This window comes from Coturnix japonica, chromosome 2, assembly GCF_054131305.1.
Source record: "Coturnix japonica strain WE chromosome 2, WE-NBRP24, whole genome shotgun sequence".
In the NCBI taxonomy this organism is placed as follows: domain Eukaryota; kingdom Metazoa; phylum Chordata; class Aves; order Galliformes; family Phasianidae; genus Coturnix; species Coturnix japonica.
The window spans coordinates 114,448,902-114,469,445 of NC_140664.1; the positions used below are offsets into that span (position 1 = coordinate 114,448,902).

A 20,544-nucleotide genomic window follows, 5' to 3' on the forward strand; every position below is an offset into this window, starting at 1 on the left:
AGTGTGTTGTTGTGTTTTGTTTTTTTTTTTTAAAGGGTTTCTTAAGGTTTTTGTACTTGTTTAAGGTATTTTAAGGATTTCTGCCATCTCTTTACCCATAGAATACAGAGTTTTTCAATATTAATTGAACTATTACAAGCACAGCTGATTGTCTTCACTCTCAGTTTTATATTTTTAATTAGCATTGCAGCTAGTAATTGTATTTCTCTGCTAATATAAAGTATTTAGGCATTCTGTGAAGTCAGAAGCACAGAGAGAGCTAGCACATACTGTCAAAATATTAGCATATATGGAAAACTGATTGACCTTAAAGAGGTTACTTTTACACTAAAAATATTGATGTTTTCAGCATTTTATTGAGTGGATGTGTTGTGTTAATGTGGCTTCAAGACATATTTTGAAACTCTGACCTGCCCCAAAACAAATTTCTGTTTTATGCATTTATAAATATCATATGCATTTATAAATATTCTTCCTGCCCCTTTACCAAAGTAGAATGAAAACCTAATTCTTTTTTAAGAATTTTACTTTTTAATGAATCTTTTGTCCCTTCCCATGAATATGTTGTTAGACGCACTTTCTAGTGGTAGAAAGGTGATTTCAAAATACAAGTGCAGTATTTTCCTGCTAAGCTTGTGTACAAGATACAGCAGTCCATTAAGTTTTTTTGGTCATGAAAATGGTTTGATTTTGGTTAGTGAATTAGACTTTTGCCAGTAGCTTCAACAGCCTGAGTTGTTGTCTCACTCCAATTTGTAGGAGGGAGGCAAGGTTCTTTGATATGCGTATACCCGTCATGAGATTAAGAAGCAATGGTTCAAATGTTGGTCCAACCAGTTTATTGAAGTCCTAGCCGTTTTTAGGGAGATGGGGAAGGGAAGGTAGGCGATAGAAAAAGCAGGAAATATAAGCAAGGAGTCTCTGCAGAGAGCAAAAGAGATAGTCACCACCGTGGGTCCAGCGAGGTACACAGTAGGTCCGATGATCTCAGGAACTCATCTGATCACCGCAGGGGATGGGAGACAGCCAGGGAGCTCTGCAGCAAGCCGGTCCCGGGGGTTCTTCCGACGAGGTTTTCCCCTCAGGGAATTCTCCGTCAAAGGTGTCTTTGGGAGTTTGTCTCCAAAGTCCCCAGTTTAGCAAGAGCCTTTTATCCCCCATTTCGGTGGGGGTTTTTCTCCTTTTCTTCTTTGAAGTTTGAGGATTACAGCTCACCATTTTTTGGGGGAAGTAGTGAACTTCCGAACAAACAGGCAAACACTCCTCGAAAGATGATTTACAACTAGCTTTTGTGGCATTCCTGGCCCACAGATGAGCCAGCAAGGAGGGATGAGGGGATCTCTGTTGCAAGACACAAGCGCTATCGCCTTCTGCAGTGGTCCACTCCTTCGAGCAGCACCCCTGAGGAAGACTGCTCTTCCCGTTTCTGCTTATCTTTGCGGTCGTAAGCAGAAACACTATGGCACAATGACACCCACCATCCGCCCTCCAGGATACCTAACAGTTGTCAGTCAGAGTCTTATCATCACGAAGGCCTCATGAAGCAAGCTTTGAGACAACAAAAGAAAAACAGTTCTGTCCTTTACAGTTGTAAATATACATTATGTATATGTCTACAATATACTGTGCCTCGGTGGCACAGTGGTAGGAATGCCGCTTGCAACACCGGAGGCCCAGGTTCAGATCCCCCCTGTGGTGCAAGTGGTAGAAGTGCCGCTCTGCTACACAGAGGCTTGAATCCCGGGGGTTGATCTCTAAGGTCCCTTCCAACCCACACGGAAACTGTGATACTGTGTGATACTGTGATTGTTGTGTATGAGGGTTTTAATTAAAAAAAAAAAAAAGAGAGAGAGAGAGATCAAGATATATTAGCAATTCATGTGTCTTTCTAAATTCTTCCTAAATTCTTCCTAAATGAAATTATGTTATTTACTAATTTTTTGTACTTTTAAATTTCTTCCAAATTTGTAAATAAAAGTATTCTATTGCATTTTTCCTCCAAAAAATTTCACTCACTTCTCTATTTTATGTTTAAAATATCCTCTATGCTTTCAGTGGACTTGGATAAACAATCTCTAAAAATTTCAAGTATTCATGACTATTTTGCATGAGTATGTTTGTCAGGACATCATCAGCTACTAAAAATGTTAGGTTATGGTTTGAACTTTTTGTGTTTTGTTTTGTTTTTTTTTCTGACCACTCTTTTTCTCTAGTTTTGTTTGCGCATTGTTCAAGGAAGTCACAGGTTTGCCTTAGAAGAATGAAAAACAACAAACTAGTGTGTCTTATTCAAAGCATTTTAAAGCTTTAAACATTGTGCTACTGATACTAAAGACATGAAGTTACTTGCAGCAGGAGCAAAAAAATCCATGTGATGAAAGTTAGAGCTCTCTATGTTTTTGGCCCCACTTTACCTGCTAGGCTTTAAGTATATACATTCACTTCTCACCAACACACAACACCCTCTGCTACTATTGCCAGTATGCAAAAAGAAGCAGAAATAAGAGCCTGGGACTGAAATGTTGCCTGATAGTCTTAAGACTAGGTATCTTTTGGGCAATGTGCTATTGTACAGTGTCTGTTACAAAAAGACTGATCTTTTTATGACATAAAAATAAAATATATATGTAAATATATAAATATACCTTTTATCTTCAGGATAATAAGAAATTAATGGTTATCATTGTTAACCAATACATTGTTAACTTACACTATTGTGCATAAGTAAAAAAATATACTTTGACTTTTTTTTTCATTATTATTTTCAGAATGTATAGTATTTTATGTCACTGGAATGTGGCCAATTTACAGGAGTTGAAAATGTGTCATAGAAAAATGTATATAGGACTCCATCCTCATATGCATGAGTGGTTAATCTCATTCACGCGACTTGGCTGATCTTGGCTGATAGGATACAACATACTGAAGAGGTCATGTTCTCTGAAACAGATGGCTCAAGCCAAAAAAGAGCATTACAAATGATAAATATTTTCTCAATATGTAATTACATTCACTCTCAGCAGCACTGAAGAGCCCCATCTAACATGCAATCTGTATGAGGTCTCAGAATTATCTCACCTCTTCATACTAAAGCCATCTTTTGAGCTTTGCTCTTTTATTCATTTTAAGGTGGAATTACAATGATTTACTTCTGAAAGAAATTCTGAAAACATTTCTATTGCCTCATCATGGCCAAATCTTGTAGTGTGCTGAACACTCATGACTCAAAGAATTCACTTGCCACATCTGCAGGTTATTTCAGGTGTCAGTCCTCAGGATCAGGCTGATGTCATCATTGCTCCTGAAACACAAAATATGTCTTATGAAGCATATGAAAGTTACAGAAATACTTGAGACAGTTTTTCAGGACCAGATCATCAACTAGTTTAACATGACACCAATGGAAGAATGCCAGCTTACCCCAAGATTTGGCTTCCAAATTGGTGCCTGAAGCAGAATTTTATGTGAGAAAATATGTTATGCCAGTCTTTGAAAGCAGGAGTTATTTTCTGTGTGAAATTAATCTAGGTTGAAAAATTAATAAATAAATAATAAAAATAAAAATTGATAATAATAAAAAAGCATTCTAAATTTGATACTAATGAAGAATCTTGACAAGAACTCACATATGAAGTTCAAGATTAGTGTACAAAGGTGGCATGAAAATGAACATTTGGAGAATAACCTAAAGGCTCTAACTGAGTTAAATAAACTTTCTAATTCTGTTGAGATTTTTATGTTTCAAGTTCTTTATACTGTAATGTAAATTTCCACCCCAAGAAATGTCCTGATCTATATTTTAATGAGCCTGTCCACGTGACATACATTTTTTGTTTCATTACTATTAGTGAATGACAAGTGAAGGATATTCATTTTAACTTGAAAATGTCAGGTGTGCACTTTAAGAGATATATTTTTCCAGTTTTTAATGAGGTGGTGTTTCTTTTTGAAAGAAATACCCATCTCTGATGTGGGTACTATGCAGATGACAACTGATATTTAATAAGTGATGGTTCTTGTATTAGTCGTAGTTCACTAAAGAAAATGTCTTGGATTGCTTTTGAAAAACTCTTAGCGTCACTAGCCCAAAGGCAAGATGTGACCTTTTTATTACATAATGAGAATCATTTATTATCTTACAATGTATCTTAAAGTCACAGACAAAATGCCACTTTGATAATTGCTTTCAATTAGCTTTGAGCATAGCATACATTCATAAAATGTCTTCTCTAATTTAGACTTGAATTAGAGAAAATTGCAGACATAATCTACTTTAAGGTTGTCTCATATAAGGTGATTCGTAGTTTTCTATCAGAGAAATCAAAAATGGGTGGCTTTAGAACAGTCTTGAAAAGTGTTTTAAATAGGCTTTTCAATATTTGAGTCTATTCTAATAATAATTAATGAACAAATTAGAACACTGGTTCTTCCTTTTTGACCCCTTTTGTAGTGTTAATATTTTACTTTCATTCATAGTGCTTGTTTTGAAATTAAACAGTGTCCTGTGTTAGAAAACAGGTACAGCTTGATTAGAAATGTAAACAAGGGATACAATGATAAAGCCCGTATCTTAGTAATAGGCAAAAGCTTGGTCTTTCAGCATGTATGTCCTTTCCAACTTTTAAATTCTCATTCATCTTCTATACATGTAAAATATTCAACTGCAAGCACTAAGTCCCATAGTCAAGAAGTAAGATCAGATATTGGCCTGCATTTTTTGTATACTATTTTTAACATTGATTGCATGTATAATTGAAAGTATTTGTGGTGACAGTGATAATACATATATTGGCTTACTGCATTTGTATCATCATTCAAAAAAAAAAAAACAAAAACAAAAACAAAAACAAAAAAAAAACAGAGGTATTTTTCCTTCCTTGATTAAATGAAGAAATTTTGGAAACTGTATGTAAAGATGATTCAGGCATTTCAGATACTTGTACACAGGAATTTTACTAGCTCAAGGGATAACTGTGATTTTCTTCTTTCTTCCCTCAGATAAAAATTACCCACAAGAACCAAGCCCCTATGCTGATGGGTCCTCCTCCAAAAACTGGTCTTTTCTCTTCTATCATCAAAAGAACAAGGAACCACAGCAAGGAATAAGTCTGTGTAGTTTAGTTTTTAGAAAATCACTTAGCTTTGTTGCGCTTTGGAATACTTATGCTGGAAATCTTTCAAAGATTTTAGAATATCTTCTACTTGCAAATTCATGGATTTTCATTTAGCAGTTTCCGTAACTGAGCTAATGTAAAATTATGCTATTAGAAAAAGAAGTTATTGTCACAGGTTTGTAGGCATTTTGCATGAAGAAAGCAGATGTTTATATAAAATGATGCAGCATTTTTTTTGTTGTTGTTGTTGCATGAAGTACCATTTATTAATCTGTGAGATAATTCTGCCATGGAATATAGAAAGAGAATGCCATGGGTAACTTGATTTTCTCTCCATTACATTTCTATTTTGTGTGTGTGTGCTTTTTTCTATTACAATGGTCATATGCACTAAGATCAGTAGTATCTCTTGAATCAAGCACCTTCGCATCAATAACCAATGAGACCTGGTTCAGAGAAATGTTTATTACAGGTCTCATTAACTTTTATTTTATCATTTGTTTCTATCCTCAGAATATTTTTATTCAGCGAAGTATTCAAATCTTACATCTTATTTTGGTAATTTTACCTGCTGGAAACTTCAAATTCAATGTATGCAATATTCAAATGATTGCGATCATTCTTGTGTAGGTTTTTGCAAGACTTGAAGGCACTGAAAGTTTGAGAAAAATTATCCAGTTAAAGAGATTAATCTAAGATTGAAGATAATAGTATTTCCAAAAGTAGCCATCAGTGTTATTTGATGAAACTCTAGAATAACTGTAATGAGCAGCACATCTCTGAAGCATGGCAAACTTTAAATCATTCTGCATTGTTGACCAATAGTATAGTGTGTATGCACATGAATAACCAAAGCTCATGCCTAATAAAGTGCATTTCCCACCAAAGATTTAGTGAAGGATGCTTCAGAGAAATGGGTTAATGCATAATTAATTAAGATCACTGGAACAGACTCACCTCTGAAAATTTAGAGCTCTTTTGATTATGTCAGCAATGTCCAGACAAATGTTGGGATAGAAAAAAAAAAATTAAATTGCAAATAAATACTCAACTTTCATTTATTTAATAAGCTGGTAAACACATATTCTAAATATGGAAAGATACATAGTTTAATCATTGGATAATTAAATGTATGTCTAATTTTATTTTAATTATTATTTATACATCTATGCTATCCATAGTTTACTTGTCCTCTGAATTAATATATTAAGGAAAAGATAAACCATTATCTATTTCACTTTCATAGTCTATTGCCTGGAATAAAAACATCTCTTGTCATAAATCTGGGGGAAAACCATTTTTCAGATTTTTACTTGGCCCTCTGAGAGACTTCCTAACATCTTAGAAATCATAGTGCAGGGATTTGTCTGAGGTTTGCACAGCACTGTCTAATGTTGAAGGGAAGTCCAAGAATGGCAACTTTATTAGTCTTGCATATCAACAGTCTCAATCAAAACTTCTGTGCAGTTTTAACATTGTTCTTTGCTCGGAGTGAGCTGCTTCTCATCTCTGCATGTCTTAAGTTCTCAGAAATTTCATCAAAAAATAACAAAAAGTAAAACTTTGCTTGGAATGCATGATTTTCCATTTTTATCTAGATTTTTAAATGTTAATGATTTATTAAATCTATTTTTCTATTGATTAATTCATCCATCTAAAAAAAATAGTATTTCATCTTTCTGTAGTGCAAGATACTGTGCATGTGCTTAAATAAAGTTGATATAATTTCTTCCTCAGTGTAAGAATTGAACAGAATCCTAGTTTATACAATGGATGCCAAAATAAAAGTCAGTATATAGTTGGTAAGAATTATAATTTTGAAATATATGATAAATGTTCTTTAAAAATTAGGAGGTAAATACTGATTAATGTTGTGTTCAGCATTAGGTAGAAAAATTGGGGGGTAATAATTTGCTAAAATTAAGATCTTCTAGCTCCCCATTCTTGGTCCAGTGATGGGCCCAATTAGTTACCATACTAGCAAACTCCTCTTTTTCCAGTGCATTGCAAATGTACAAACACAAAAACTATTATGATTACAGTAGTAAAGATATCTGCAAAAAGAAGATTACACAAAGTGCACATAGGTTTTATGAAATTATGGTTATAGGTGATATTTTCAGATTACTTGATGTAGGATTTTCTACCAATGCTCTTAACTTTTTGTGGCAAATATGTGTTTAATGATAATATATAATGTGTTCTCTATGATTATCTCATGAACATTGTAACTCTGAAAACAAATAAAAAGATATATAAGCTACTCTTTAATAATGTATGCAATTTTAAAAGTGCCAGTCTGAATAGCAAATTGTTCACAACGTGCTTTTTCATTTAAAGAGGAATAGATGAGTAATCATGTAATCACAATTACATACAGTTCTGACTAGATGTATAAAAGGTAAATCAGATGTGTTTGTCAGTTTGTATCAAATTCTTATGGTAGCAAAATGTAACGGAGCAGCTATCATAATACATATTGACACATTATATCAGTGACATCCTGTCCATCTGTAAATTGTGTTTATCTGTTTACAGTGGCCTCTAATAATATAAAACCAGGATTGAGTTGAATGTATCGATGGAAAGCTTAGAGTATATAAAACATACTATGAAAGGAAAATGCTTGGCGTAATGCAAGAGAATTTCACTTCCCCCCCCCCCTCCCCCCCCCCCCACTTCAGTGTATGCAGAACAAACATTATGACATTACATTTTTGTATATGGTGAAGTGAAGCTATGAATATATGTTTGTAAAAATGAATTGTTTTTATATTGACTGGATACTAGGAGTACTACCTGTAAACATTTTAGTTTCCAGTGAGAAATTTTTTAAGGCCTCATTACTGACATTTACAACATGAATGGAAATTACAACACTGTAGGAATTATGTCTGACACTGAATTTGCAAATTTTTATCTCCCTAGTAGGATGTTGCAGGTGGCCAGTATGCTGAGGAACGCATCACTTTCAGTTCATGAGTTCCTATTAAACTCAGAATTTGGAACAGAGACAAATACAATCTTATTGCTTCCAGTACTTGCAAGATATCTATATGTATACCGTTGCAGTTATTTAAAGCTGGGGAGTTAGACTGCTTATTGGAGTGTGTATGTGTTTGCACATGCTAGATCAGGTAACATGCTAAAACACTTAGGACTTTGATGATCTAAAAAACATTTAATACTAGTTTTTGAAACTGAAGTAGATGCCCTATAACATTGTCTCATTCTTATCAACTCCGTTTTATTACATGTAAGTCATACCAGTAATTACCTAATATTTAAAATTATCTATTGCAAATAAAGCCACCAAGTTCATCATATTTGAAAATTCCAGTGTAAGAAGTAATTACAATGAGAGTATCCGTGTTTGAAATTATAAGAAACAAAGGAAAACAAACACACAAACAAAACATCCTTTTTAAATTTTGATTTATTTATTTCACTATATTCTTATGTTGGGTTTTGTTGTTGCTGTTGTCTTTCTTTTAATACTGAGACTATGAATTTTCAAACAGTTGAAGAACAGATGAGATGTCTGCAAATCTGAAAAAAAAAAAAAAAAAAGAATAAAAAACAAATTTAAAAGAATCCATAAAAATTACCTCTAGACAAGAAATCCAGGGAAGAGCAGAGATGAACTCTGCTAAGCAATGAAAAAAAAAAAAAATATATATATATATATATATATATATATATGTTCAAAGTGATACGCGAAAAAGAGCAAGTAAAAAGCAAACCACAGAAATTGTGTGGGACCAGAGATGCACCAGGTAAAGTTATTCAGTTATTCAAGGCTAATGGGAATTGATGTGCCAACAAAATTAATTAGGTTAATCTGGATTCTTGTTCTATTTAGGATGAGGGATGTGAATAGTGTTGTTGTTGTTTTTTATTGCTTTTTCTTTTCTTTTGAGAGGAGTGTGATAGGAGTTAGATCCAAGTAGTATCTCATTGAGCCTTTCCAGTGAAGGGAGAAGGATTCGTGAATGAAATAAAGAAATGATATGTATTCAAAAAGGTAAAGAATTTTCTAGGTCTTTGTTTATTTCTGGATGCTTTTATAACTTGAAAAAAATAAATAAATAAATAAAAATTGGCCTTGCTATTAAGTAAGTTGTGCAAAACTGCCAAGCAGTTAGCAGGAAAATTAATAAATGAATTTAGAAAGCTGAGGTGGTTACAAGAAGAACTGCTCCATGTTTTATGCAAGAGTGGTAAAGAACATGCCAACCTCTTGTCAGATAATTGCTACTTGTCTCTAGCTCTGCGAGGTCTGAGAGCATTTTGTTTTCCCTGTACAGAAGGAAGGAAACTTCTTGTGGTCCTGTTGAGGTGAGTAAAAGCCTTACTGTATCCCTGGCTGGAAAATAAATCAAACATGCCAGATCTGGAAGCTAAATCTCCATTAAAGAGATGTAAACTAATAGGTGAAAATTCATGGCATGTGAGGATGTGCTGTGCAGGACTGATAGTGCAAGCTCTGTCCAGGTTTGTCAAGATTATCTGGTTTCTGCCAAACCTGGTCTTCTGCTATGGTGGACCTGCTGGGTTATGTACCCTCATTAGCAATCAGTTACTGGATATTGAATTAATTTTTAAATAAGTATGTTTGATGTCTCCTGTGAAGTTATTCTGTGGCCAGTGAGCTTTTTGGAAGAAGATAACATTTGGGGCAGGAAAACTGAAACAACTTGCTGTCAGATAGCTTTTTTCCTTGGATGTAGCAAAAGTATTGTCAAGTTCACAGTGGCTTCATGGAGAACTGTGCTAGAGTAGAGTTGTGTATCATTACTGTGCCACTGTAGCATCACAGAGCCATTTCCAGATTTGGTTCTTTGTGAAACTAGCTTCTGCTTTTTAGCAAGTCCTTCACCTCTTGTCATGTCTATGCCAGGTGGGGCTGAGAGGACTGAAGAAGAGTAGTCATGTTTTTGTAGTAATGTGTATTTTTGCAGGAACCATTACCTTTGCAGGCATGGAGCAAAATTGAAGTGTGGCTTCAGTGTCTTTCAGGAGAAAAAGAAAAAATTCAAAAAAATAAAAAATAAATTAAAAAAAAAAAAAGTAGAAGATTTCAGTACAATCCCTTTTTATTTCAGAAAGTAATAATTCATTATAATGTATTATGCATGGTAGTAAAGTTTTGTTGGGGAGTTAAGTAGCAGTTACTGAATTTCTGTATGTGTGGTAGGGATATGGACAGAGCTTTATCAGTTTATCTTAATTTAACAAGAGTATCTGAGGAAGATAAACTTCTACATTGACCATCAGCTTCCATTTTGTGAAACTGCCCTTCAGCTTGAAGCTATAATAGGTATGTTGTAGGCAAGGAGAATCTCGGCATGGTGGTATTTCAGAGACTGCTTCCTTTCTTTCTGATTCATGATTCAAAGAGACTACATGAGAAGCATCTCAGGGCGCACTTTAAATATGACTCATACAAAAAGTGATAATCACCAGTCTTTCTTATTTATAGAAAGGTGGTAGCTATACTGATGGTGAAGCAGGAGTTTTATAGTGAACACTGAACACTTGTCAGATCTGAGTGAGAAACAAAGATTTGGAGAGTTGTTTTCTTTGTTTTTGTTTTTGTCTAAAGTTAATAATGACTAAAAATAAATACTTAGCTGCTGTTTGACCTCATTGAAGTAAATGTTATTTGTTTATTTATTTAACGTAAGTTCATACTCACATTCTCTGAAGCAACATATAAATTTGCTGTAATCAGTAGCTTTTCTGGACAGGGAAGTGAATGCTGCTTACTGTCTTTGTGAAACACATTTATGGTCCTTTTTTTTTTTTGCCTGTCAATAAGAAACTGCAAGTTGTCAGTCTGCAGGCTTGTCAGCCTATTTACATGAACTAAAAATAAATAAATAAATAAATAAATAATCACATCTGCAGACAGATTAGTGGTGATTTGTATGTTTCTTAGTGAGACTATCGTATTTTGCAAAATGAGCGTTACCGCTGTCCTTTCTGCCCAACTGTTGGGTTGTCTGTTGCAAAGGATGTGGGTGTTATCCTAAAATTAAAATACCATAGGGTGGATGTGGATCTTTTTTTGTGTGTGTTTGTGAATGAGTGAATTCCAATCCTTTTCTCCTGCTCTAGAATTGTAAAGACTACAGTTTTGATTTAGAGATGAATATCCTATGTCTATGGTGTACATGTACGTAAGCAAGCAATTCAAGGAAGATCTTGAGCTTTACTTCCGTATATTTAAATTTAGCAGTGAAGCAAATCAGTGAAGGAAATGCCAGAATTTTTTTAATTCTGGGTAGCCTGAGAGGACTTGGTGGGTAAAAATGAACTATGGTGAGTTTTACCCCAGAGCAGTGTATACACGCAGATAAGGAATTTTCACCTCATTTACACCAACTAACAATGTTTGGTTTTTTTTTAACATACTCTTTCATCAATCTGTTAATGGTTCAACAGTTGATATATCAAGTCAGTAAAGTCAAGCCTTGCACTGGCAAGGAAAAAGAAAAGGAGAGGAAATGGAAAGGAGAGGAAATGGAAAGGAAAGGGGAGGGGAGGGGAGGGGAGGGGAGGGGAGGGGAGGGGAGGGGAGGGGAGGGGAGGGGAGGGAAGGGAAGGGAAGGGAAGGGAAGGGAAGGGAAGGGAAGGGAAGGGAAGGGAAGGGAAGGGAAGGGAAGGGAAGGGAAGGGAAGGGAAGGGAAGGGAAGGGAAGGGAAGGGAAGGGAAGGGAAGGGAAGGGAAGGGAAGGGAAGGGAAGGGAGGGGAGGGAAGGGAAGGGAAGGGAAGGGAAGGGAAGGGAAGGGAAGGGAAGGGAAGGGAAGGGAAGGGAAGGGAAGGGAAGGGAAGGGAAGGGAAGGGGAGGGGAGGGGAGGGGAGGGGAGGGGAGGGGAGGGGAGGGGAGGGGAGGGGAGGGGAGGGGAGGGGAGGGGAGGGGAGGGGAGGGGAGGGGAGGGGAGGGGAGGGGAGGGGAGGGGAGGGGAGGGGAGGGGAGGGGAGGGGAGGGGAGGGAGGGAAGGGAAGGGAAGGGAAGGGAAGGGAAGGGAAGGGAAGGGAAGGGAAGGGAAGGGAAGGGAAGGGAAGGGAAGGGAAGGGAAGGGAAGGGAAGGGAAGGGAAGGGAAGGGAAGGGAAGGGAAGGGAAGGGAAGGGAAGGGAAGGGAAGGGAAGGGAAGGGAAGGGAAGGGAAGGGAAGGGAAGGGAAGGGAAGGGAAGGGAGGGGAAGGGAGGGGAAGGGAGGGGAAGGGAGGGGAAGGGAGGGGAAGGGAGGGGAAGGGAGGGGAAGGGAGGGGAAGGGAGGGGAAGGGAGGGGAAGGGAGGGGAAGGGAGGGGAAGGGAGGGGAAGGGAGGGGAAGGGAGGGGAAGGGAAGGGAAGGGAAGGGAAGGGAAGGGAAGGGAAGGGAAGGGAAGGGAAGGGAAGGGAAGGGAAGGGAAGGGAAGGGAAGGGAAGGGAAGGGAAGGGAAGGGAAGGGAAGGGAAGGGAAGGGAAGGGAAGGGAAGGGAAGGGATTGTTTATAAGTAAAATGGAATGGCCAGACAGTTAAAGAATGGAATCCTCATTACTCTATGATTATAATTTATTATAAAATATGTGAAAAACACATTGATATTGTTGGACTGCAAAATAAATTATTGGCAAGACATAATCTTAATGATAAAGGCATATGTGTATCAGTGCAATTCATAAAATCCTACAGTCCTCAGTTGTCACTTAACCCTTAGGGTGAATTGGCGGCTAATAATGTGTAATAGCTAATCTATGAAAGCTTTTGACTTCACAGTTATTTAAACCATGTTGGCTGTCCAGACTTTTGCTGCCTCTCTTCTGGTAGCTGCACCTTTATCACTAAGAAATCTTGGAATATCTAACCCAGTACCCAGAAATCCTTGATGCAACATCCAACAGTTTTATTTTTATTGTGTTTGGATATGAGGTAAGTGGACTCGCATGAGGTTAATGGGGCTTTAAGAAAATTCCATGTTTCTTCAGTGCAAGATAAGGTTCTCTTCTGATGGGAATCCTGTCACTACATCAGATACATCAGTTTTCTCTGCCAAAGAGTTGAGATATTACTGTGCATGAAATGATATATAGATTTTCCCTCGCTTGCTACCTGAATCTTGGGCAAAAAAATAATTTTTTTGGCAGATGCCAATTGCTCCCTGTTGGTCTGTGTGTAGAAATATGCACTACCATGAGAGCTAGTCAGGCATTCAAATATGACCACAACAGTTGTTTTGACAACAAGAGCAAGGCAGAATACCAGGGATCAGATGCACAGAGACAGGAGGAAAAAAAAAAAAAAAAAAAAAAAAGGTTGGTGGGGGGGGGGAGAACTGTTAGAAAATCAGAAATGAATTAAACTTTATGAGTTTCTTGAATGATATCTATCTAAAAACATAAGAGTACAAGCAGGTAATAAATACTTATCCAAACTTGCCACAGATAACTTGTCCTCTGCAAATAATTTTTGCTACTATATAATCTCAGTGAAGAGAGATAAATATGTAGCAGTTCTCAACTACTTTTATTGTATACTTCCTCTATAAAACACAGTAAAAAACACAGCAAAATGGTACGCTGCATAAAAGGACATTTGAACAAGTGCAACAAAATAATGTTATAAGGAGCCCCAAAAAACTTTTCATCCACAGGGCAAAGGGATCTTGAATTAAAAAAGACGTAATGCAATTTCTGTCTCAGTTCAGCAAGGAATGGGACTTTTAGCTAAAGTACATTGTCCTCATCAGAGCATGCAGACAGGATCTTGTGAGAATGGAGATTATTTTTGCCAGATCTTGTTCCCCTCCTGTACACAATCTCCTCAAAGGATGAGAGCTGCTCTAAGAGTAATGCCTCCATTTTATTACATTGGCTCTCAACATCAGAGACAGATGGTGGTAGAGCAGGCAAGACTGAACCTTCACACCAGTATTCCTTTTAGTATTGTTGTCATGAGACAGATGATAGCAAACGAGTAGTCTGACAAAAATTGGCATCTGACATGGAAGTGTATAGGAAGCAAAGATGTGGAACTGAATTCCTCCTTGCAGAAAAAAATTGCTCCGTTGATATTCATCAACATTTGCTGAACCTTTTTGGAGACCAAAAGTGAATGTGATCTTAGGAAGGCTATGGATGGTATATTTCAGTAATGGTGATGGTGACATGAAAGACAAGCCACTTTCAGGATGGCTATACACAACTGTCATGCTGTGCAAGAGTGTCTAGTCAGCTCATTCATGTGAATTGGCTACTGATGGTGCCTATGTTGAAAAATAGTATTTTGTAGACAAAACTTGTTCTATCAAATTGTGTTACTGTACTCTGTGTATCTGTTGTAGTCTCCAAGGAAATAAATAGGAGGCATTACTTTCCAAGCAACCTGCATAGATGCTTCTCAATTAGAAGTGACTTGTTTGTAAGGTATATAAACACAGAGGCAGTCACTATTTAATTCATTTTTCTAAGTTAAAACACTTCTCACAGGCCAGAAAGAATAACTAATGATGAAAAAGTAGTTGTGTAGGAAGTACAGATGATACAGACAATGTCTGTCATTCTACTTCTGATATTCCAATATGTATCCATTTGAGAGTGTTTGAAGTCTTAATATAAAGTGGGGCACTAAGTCATAGTTGTGGCACTTGTGCTTGAAATATTATAGCCTTGTCTGTGATAATGTTGGAGTATTGATAAAGAAGTGAAATCCCAACTACACTGAAATCATTGGTTTGCCATTGCAATTACAGAGTCATTGTTTTATCCCTGCTGTATTGTGGTAAGGCTCAGAACATCATCAAGAGAAATGTCTGCAAAGAAGTTTAAGAAAAAGGCTGAGAAATTTTGAGCATTTACAATTCCATAAAGCTTACTGAACCCTTGTACTTGGAAAGTTTCGCCACACTGGTCTGTAACACAGTTCTCTTTCATTTCAGCTGTGTAATGTAACAACAAGGTTGAGTACACATAAATAGTTGCTTTAAGCCTAGCTCTTAGGACTTGTACATTCAATGAAATATTGACTTGGTATCAATTTTTTTATCGTTGCCCTAAGGGGTCCCCACACAGTACTGCAAAATCATGTGTATGTACAGCATAACACAACCTACTCCTAATTATTTTTGCCTAGAGTATCTAGCTGCTGCTGTTGGGTTTCTTGTCATTTATGCTTAGAACAGCAGTGACACATAGTGAGTCAAGCCTTTACCATGCTTAAATATCTTATGCTAGGTGCTATATAAAAACATCTTGGTGCAAACCTTGATTACAATGTGATACATCAGAGCTATGCAAATTGCATGCAAAGATGCAAAGCAGTCGTTCCCTTGCATTTACATACACATTTCTGTTTGCAGTATCTTTCAAAGTCTTCTGAACGTTTTTTTTTTGTTTGTTTGTTTGTTTTTGGTTTGGTTTTTTTTTGTTATATTTGATGTTTGTTGTGCATCTTCAAGCTCAGGCTGTCCCAAAGTCTAAAGCCAATTTCAGAGCTCATTCATTTCAGTGTTATTTGATTATTAATTAATAACTTAAGGCTTAAACATAAGAACAGAACATAGTTCTGGAGGAGAAAATGCCACAAAATATAATCTGAGAAGGAACAGAAGTAACTTTACGTAAGATCAAAGAAATCATTCCTAAATACTGTTAACTTTCTTCTTTAGATACTCAAGAATAGAATTTCTAAGGTATAGAAAAATGTTGCATGTGGCATTATGACTTAAAATTATCTTATTGCTCTAATCATTCAGTAAAGGAGAAATGAAAGCAATTGTTTAAAGTAACCATTTTTATTGTGACATTGCCATACTGAATGCTGAGAGGTATGTGGTTCTTAGCCTTATTTGTTTAGCTTCATACAGTTATTCCCATGCATGTTACTATGCTGACCTGTTAGTTTAACTCCTGCTCATCCCTACTGAATCTTTACCTTCAGTCATAAAATAATAATTGATTGACTGCATTGTTCTCAACCTTGAAAATTTTTTGTATTCCATCAATTTATTTCCCTTCTGCTAGATTGTTTCCTTTGCTTTGTTTGTACACTTTAATTAAAGTATTTGTTATTTTGTATTTCCATCACAGTCCTTGTAGTTACATTTACTTGCCTATTCAGATCCATTTAGAGTTCACCTCTAAAAGATTCCTGGTTCATCAGTTTGCAGTCTCTTCCTCTCTCAGATAGTGTACTCTAACTTCCTTCTCCCATTACCAGTTAAATTAGGCACAGTTAGGGGACCTTAGTGGCTCATGCCTACCTTAGTAAAAAGTATTTTTTCTAGGTTTAGAGCTCTCATTCTATATAATCTGTTCAATACAAAAGAAAGTACCTATTTGTGTGACATAAATCCTATGAATTATAAATATGATTATCTTGTAATGTAGATTTAAAAATAAATAATAATGATAATAATAATAATAAAGATTTTTAGACTTTACTTTTTTCATCATCTTCTTTGAATAAAATTCTTCTGGAAACATCCAAAAAGTTGCTGTTTTCTTCTTTTAAATCCTCCCTTCAGATATTTGCAGAAAGATCTATTCATCTATTACCAGAGAAATCAGAAACTCTTTTCTTTCCATATATCTGCATTTAACTGTTTTCTCTCACTTGTTCTTAAGTTACAAGATTTGTAGGGTGGGTAGAAGAGTTGCACAGGGCTTTCTCCATGTTCTGTGGCATTGCAACATCTGACAACAGTGGTTGTGGTTTGTAACTACATTTAAATATTAAAGCAGCATATAACCAAGTAATTTCATTGGCAGATGCGTTTATAGGCCACTGACTATTCTGTAGGTCCCATTGGTACATGATCTGCTGAGAACATGAACCCAGCTAGAGGGTTTATTCTGTCAAATTTTCAGCTTTCTGTTCTGCAGTTTTTTCATTAATTCCATGTTCTGTTATCGAAGACAGAAACTGTAACATATTAAAAGATTGTAGTTCCTTTTGCATCCTTCCTGGTTGCAGAAGTAACTGAGGTCTTTTTCCCACAAGGGCCCCACGAATATGTAACTGCAGAATTAAGATAAATAAATAAATAACCCAGACCTAGTAAATTTGGAGATTTTTATAGAGATGCTGAACAAACCAAAATTAAATCCTTTCTTCCTGTCCTGTATGTTATATGGAAACTGGCTATGTGAAAGTAAATTAACATTTGATTTTTGCCAGAGACCTTATCTAGAACATCTAAAGGCAAAAATATTATATTCTTCATTTTCACTTGAGTAAAAAAATAAGTCATTTTACCCCATTAATTGCATGGACATACAGGCTCATAACATAAATGCGAAATACAAGTACATTAAGTTACAAGACAGATTTGTGGCTTACAGTGCCTTCCTATGGCTTATAGAAGGACATAGCAGTGGTAACTTCTGGGATGAAATATAGTTGCCTTTCTTTTCATATGCTGTATTCACTGTGATGGCATCATTTCATTCCTTCAGTGAGAAGATGCTCATTGTTAAGGCTCTTTCAAAAGTAAAGAAGTATGTATATTAAAAATAAAAAGAGATTAAAAAAAGGCAGTTTGTCACAACTTTCCAGTAAGCTACCTTGGTATTGTTGCCCCTATATTTATTTACCATTGGTCCTCACTGAGGCAAGAGAAAAAGTGATAGTACTTGGTGTCAGGGGAAATTAATGTTTTACTTGCAACAGCACTGAAGTGCAATGAATTGTATAAAATGTAGCTTTAATTAAAACCTTTATTTCTGAAATATATATATTTTAAAAAAAAAAAAAAAGTTGAAGTACACTTAAAAAGAAGAAGAAGAAGAAAGTTACATTATCTAGCATTTTTCAGGCTTAGAGACTGTCTACAAGCTGAAGGCACCTTCTGTGTCAGGCTGCATTGGCAGGTCACAGGCTCTGTGGCCAGGTGAAGTAAAGCACAAGCTTGATGCTAACCTCCTGTACTGGCTGACTGAAAAGAAGCCTGGGTTTTGACACTTTCTCAGCCTGCTTTCTGAAGCAAGCATCCTACCTTAAATCTACATAATACTGATGACTCTGTTGCTCTCTCTAATACACTCTCCTGCCTTGACTACTAAAACCGAGGAAGAGTATTTAAAAATAGTTTAAAGGCTTCTGTCTGTATTAAATGCCCTCTTTACCAAGGCTTTCTAGGCATTTTTAAATGACTTGTAGATAGCTGCAGCCCTTGCTTCTTTAAATTTTCTTGTGTGGCTAATTCTTGTCCTTATAGACCTTCTTAATGTACAAACAAAAGCTTCAGAGAAGGCATTCTTGTGCAGTATATTTTTTTACCATTTTTTTGACTGAGAAATTACTTCACTCATACAAAGTTCCTGTTGGGATATATTGTGATCTTGCCCCTGCTGCATTAGTAGTATTCAGTTTATTCCAAAGACAAAATTCTTGTTGATTCTTGTGGCATGTTTAAGGTTTAATTGAGGAAGGGATACAGAACTTTCACTGAATATTTTGAAATTTGATATATTATACTTCTACAGAAATATCTAGGTGTCTCATTTTAATGAACAAAACAAAAAGTTATAACCTGAAAAATCCACAGCACAAGGCTAATTTTGCCAATGAAGCATCTCCTTCACCATGGGCAGCTAGGACTTAGGCTCTAACCTGAGATTTGTGGATGTACTTGTTTGTTCACTCCCCACGAGCATTTGTTCATTTACTGCCATGCAGATAATACATTGCATTTCACAGCACAGCAAGTTTAATCAGGACATGTCATCATTAATTTGTACTGATATGCACTGATGGACAGGGTTTTCCTGGAGCATGAATAGATGTTTATCAAACGATCATCAATTTTGAAGAAGTGGTGCTATCCCCTTGTTGTTTTATGGCATCTGCTTTATCATCTGCTCACAGGAGCACCTTTATTTTTTTTATCTCCTTCTCTGGTTTTTCCTTTGTAGTTGTCACTTGTAGACAGCTTCATTTATTTCTGCTGTTTTCTAATTCCTTTAAGATAAATGTCTAAATGATGTGCTTGATTTATTGAAACGTTGTGGCACTGAAATAGTTAACAATGGCAAGACAAGACTAAATACTACAATGTGTACTTGATTTCTGGTGCTTTCCTGTTATTTTCAAAGTGTTTGTTTGTGTATTATAAATAATTCAAAGTAAATATTCTGAACTGCTAGAAAGCCAAAGTCAAATTTATTTCATTTACTAATGTTCCCACAGCATAATACAAAGCATGGAAACTCTCGTTGCTCCATAGCTTGACAAAATGTCTATTAGATAAGCACAAAATATTAAGGAAAAAAAAAAAAAAAAAAAAAAAAGGACGCTTATAATAGTAGGTTAAGGATTAGTTTTAGTGGTTTAGTGGTTAGTTTTAGTCCATGCTAAGGCAAAATTCTGAATCAAAACTTATGATTTTCCCCAACTAAGGGCACCAAGGTTAAACCTTTAACATGCAAAATTTGTTATCGCACAAGTTTATTGTGTCATTGTTCTGTGAAGATGTGTAGAGGAAATAACTCTGAAAGATCTCAGAGAATAATAATTACAACTTTCATAATAAAATAGTAATTACAAATACAGGGGGAAAAAAATAGTCATGGAAATCAAAAGTTTGTGACTGATATAACTGAAATGCAGCTATCCACTTTAAGCTCCTTATGTTCTTGTTAGCTTCAATGATTAGTCTGTACTAGTTAAGGGATCTGATAGAAGCAGTGGATAGTTGACCACTTTCATTACTTTCCAAAATAAGCACTAAAATACATGTCTTTGTTTTTGAAGGACAGTGTTCCATGTCTTACTGGTATATGGCGAGGCAGGAAGGAAAAAAAAGAGGCTGTTAATCTTTGGGCAAGGGGAGGAGAGGAGCCAAAAACTTGAACTAAAAAAGAATATATAGTCTCTAATATTAAAAGTTTTAACCTGTGCGTAGGAATTATCCCATGTCAATATAACTGACCTCATCAGAAGACTTGCCAAAGGAGGCCAATCTCCACCTCCAGCTTTTTGGTAAAAAGATGGATACCAGTTCTATACCATACATGCACACCAAATTAAATATTCTAATGGTTAGTAAAGTTCAGCTGAAATAAGATGTGAAATATATCTGTGTCTGATATATAATTTTTAAAACAGCATGTAACTTTTGTATTACAGTGCCAAATATTGACATAATCGAATACCTGCATAATTTTTGCAGATAGAGAAAGTGTAGTTGGAGATCTCTCTATATTAAGTTTATTCTAACAAAATAGTCTTAGCACTGACACTGGGTGATCAGTCAGATGTATTTATTATCCATCAGCTACACACTGTCTTCTCATACTGAATGATCACTATTTACTTTACCCATAAAAGCTGATATAAAGGATCAGTATGCTCACTGTTAAAATCAGCCTGCAACATTTAATGTAGCCTAACAGCCTCATGCAGCAGCATCAAGGAGGAAGGGGAAAAGAATCAATGCCCAGAA

The 20,544-nt window shown here is 36.0% G+C and overlaps 1 protein-coding gene and 1 long non-coding RNA gene across 16 annotated transcripts in view; one reads left to right on the forward strand and one right to left on the reverse strand.

Annotated features, from left to right (window-relative positions):
* DGKB (diacylglycerol kinase beta) overlaps positions 1–7,377 on the forward strand; it is a 325,927-nt gene extending 318,550 nt beyond the window's left edge. For 14 of the 15 annotated variants that reach the window (XR_014943032.1, XR_014943029.1, XR_014943031.1 and 11 more), the window contains one exon: positions 4,999–7,377. Coding sequence is in view for 10 of the 15 variants with exons in the window: in XM_032443169.2 (XP_032299060.1) it covers positions 4,999–5,106 (108 nt within the window). In the remaining 5 variants the exon portion in view is untranslated. The remainder of the gene's footprint in view (positions 1–4,998) is intronic. The other variant, XR_014943030.1, reaches the window with a different exon arrangement.
* Positions 7,378–8,535: 1,158 nt separating this feature from the next.
* LOC146762128 (uncharacterized) lies at positions 8,536–10,893 on the reverse strand. Its single transcript, XR_014943034.1, has 2 exons — positions 10,813–10,893; positions 8,536–8,663 (listed from the first exon to the last, which is right to left on the reverse strand). It is a non-coding gene; the product is annotated as an uncharacterized LOC146762128 (long non-coding RNA).
* Between the last annotated feature and the right edge of the window lie 9,651 nt (positions 10,894–20,544).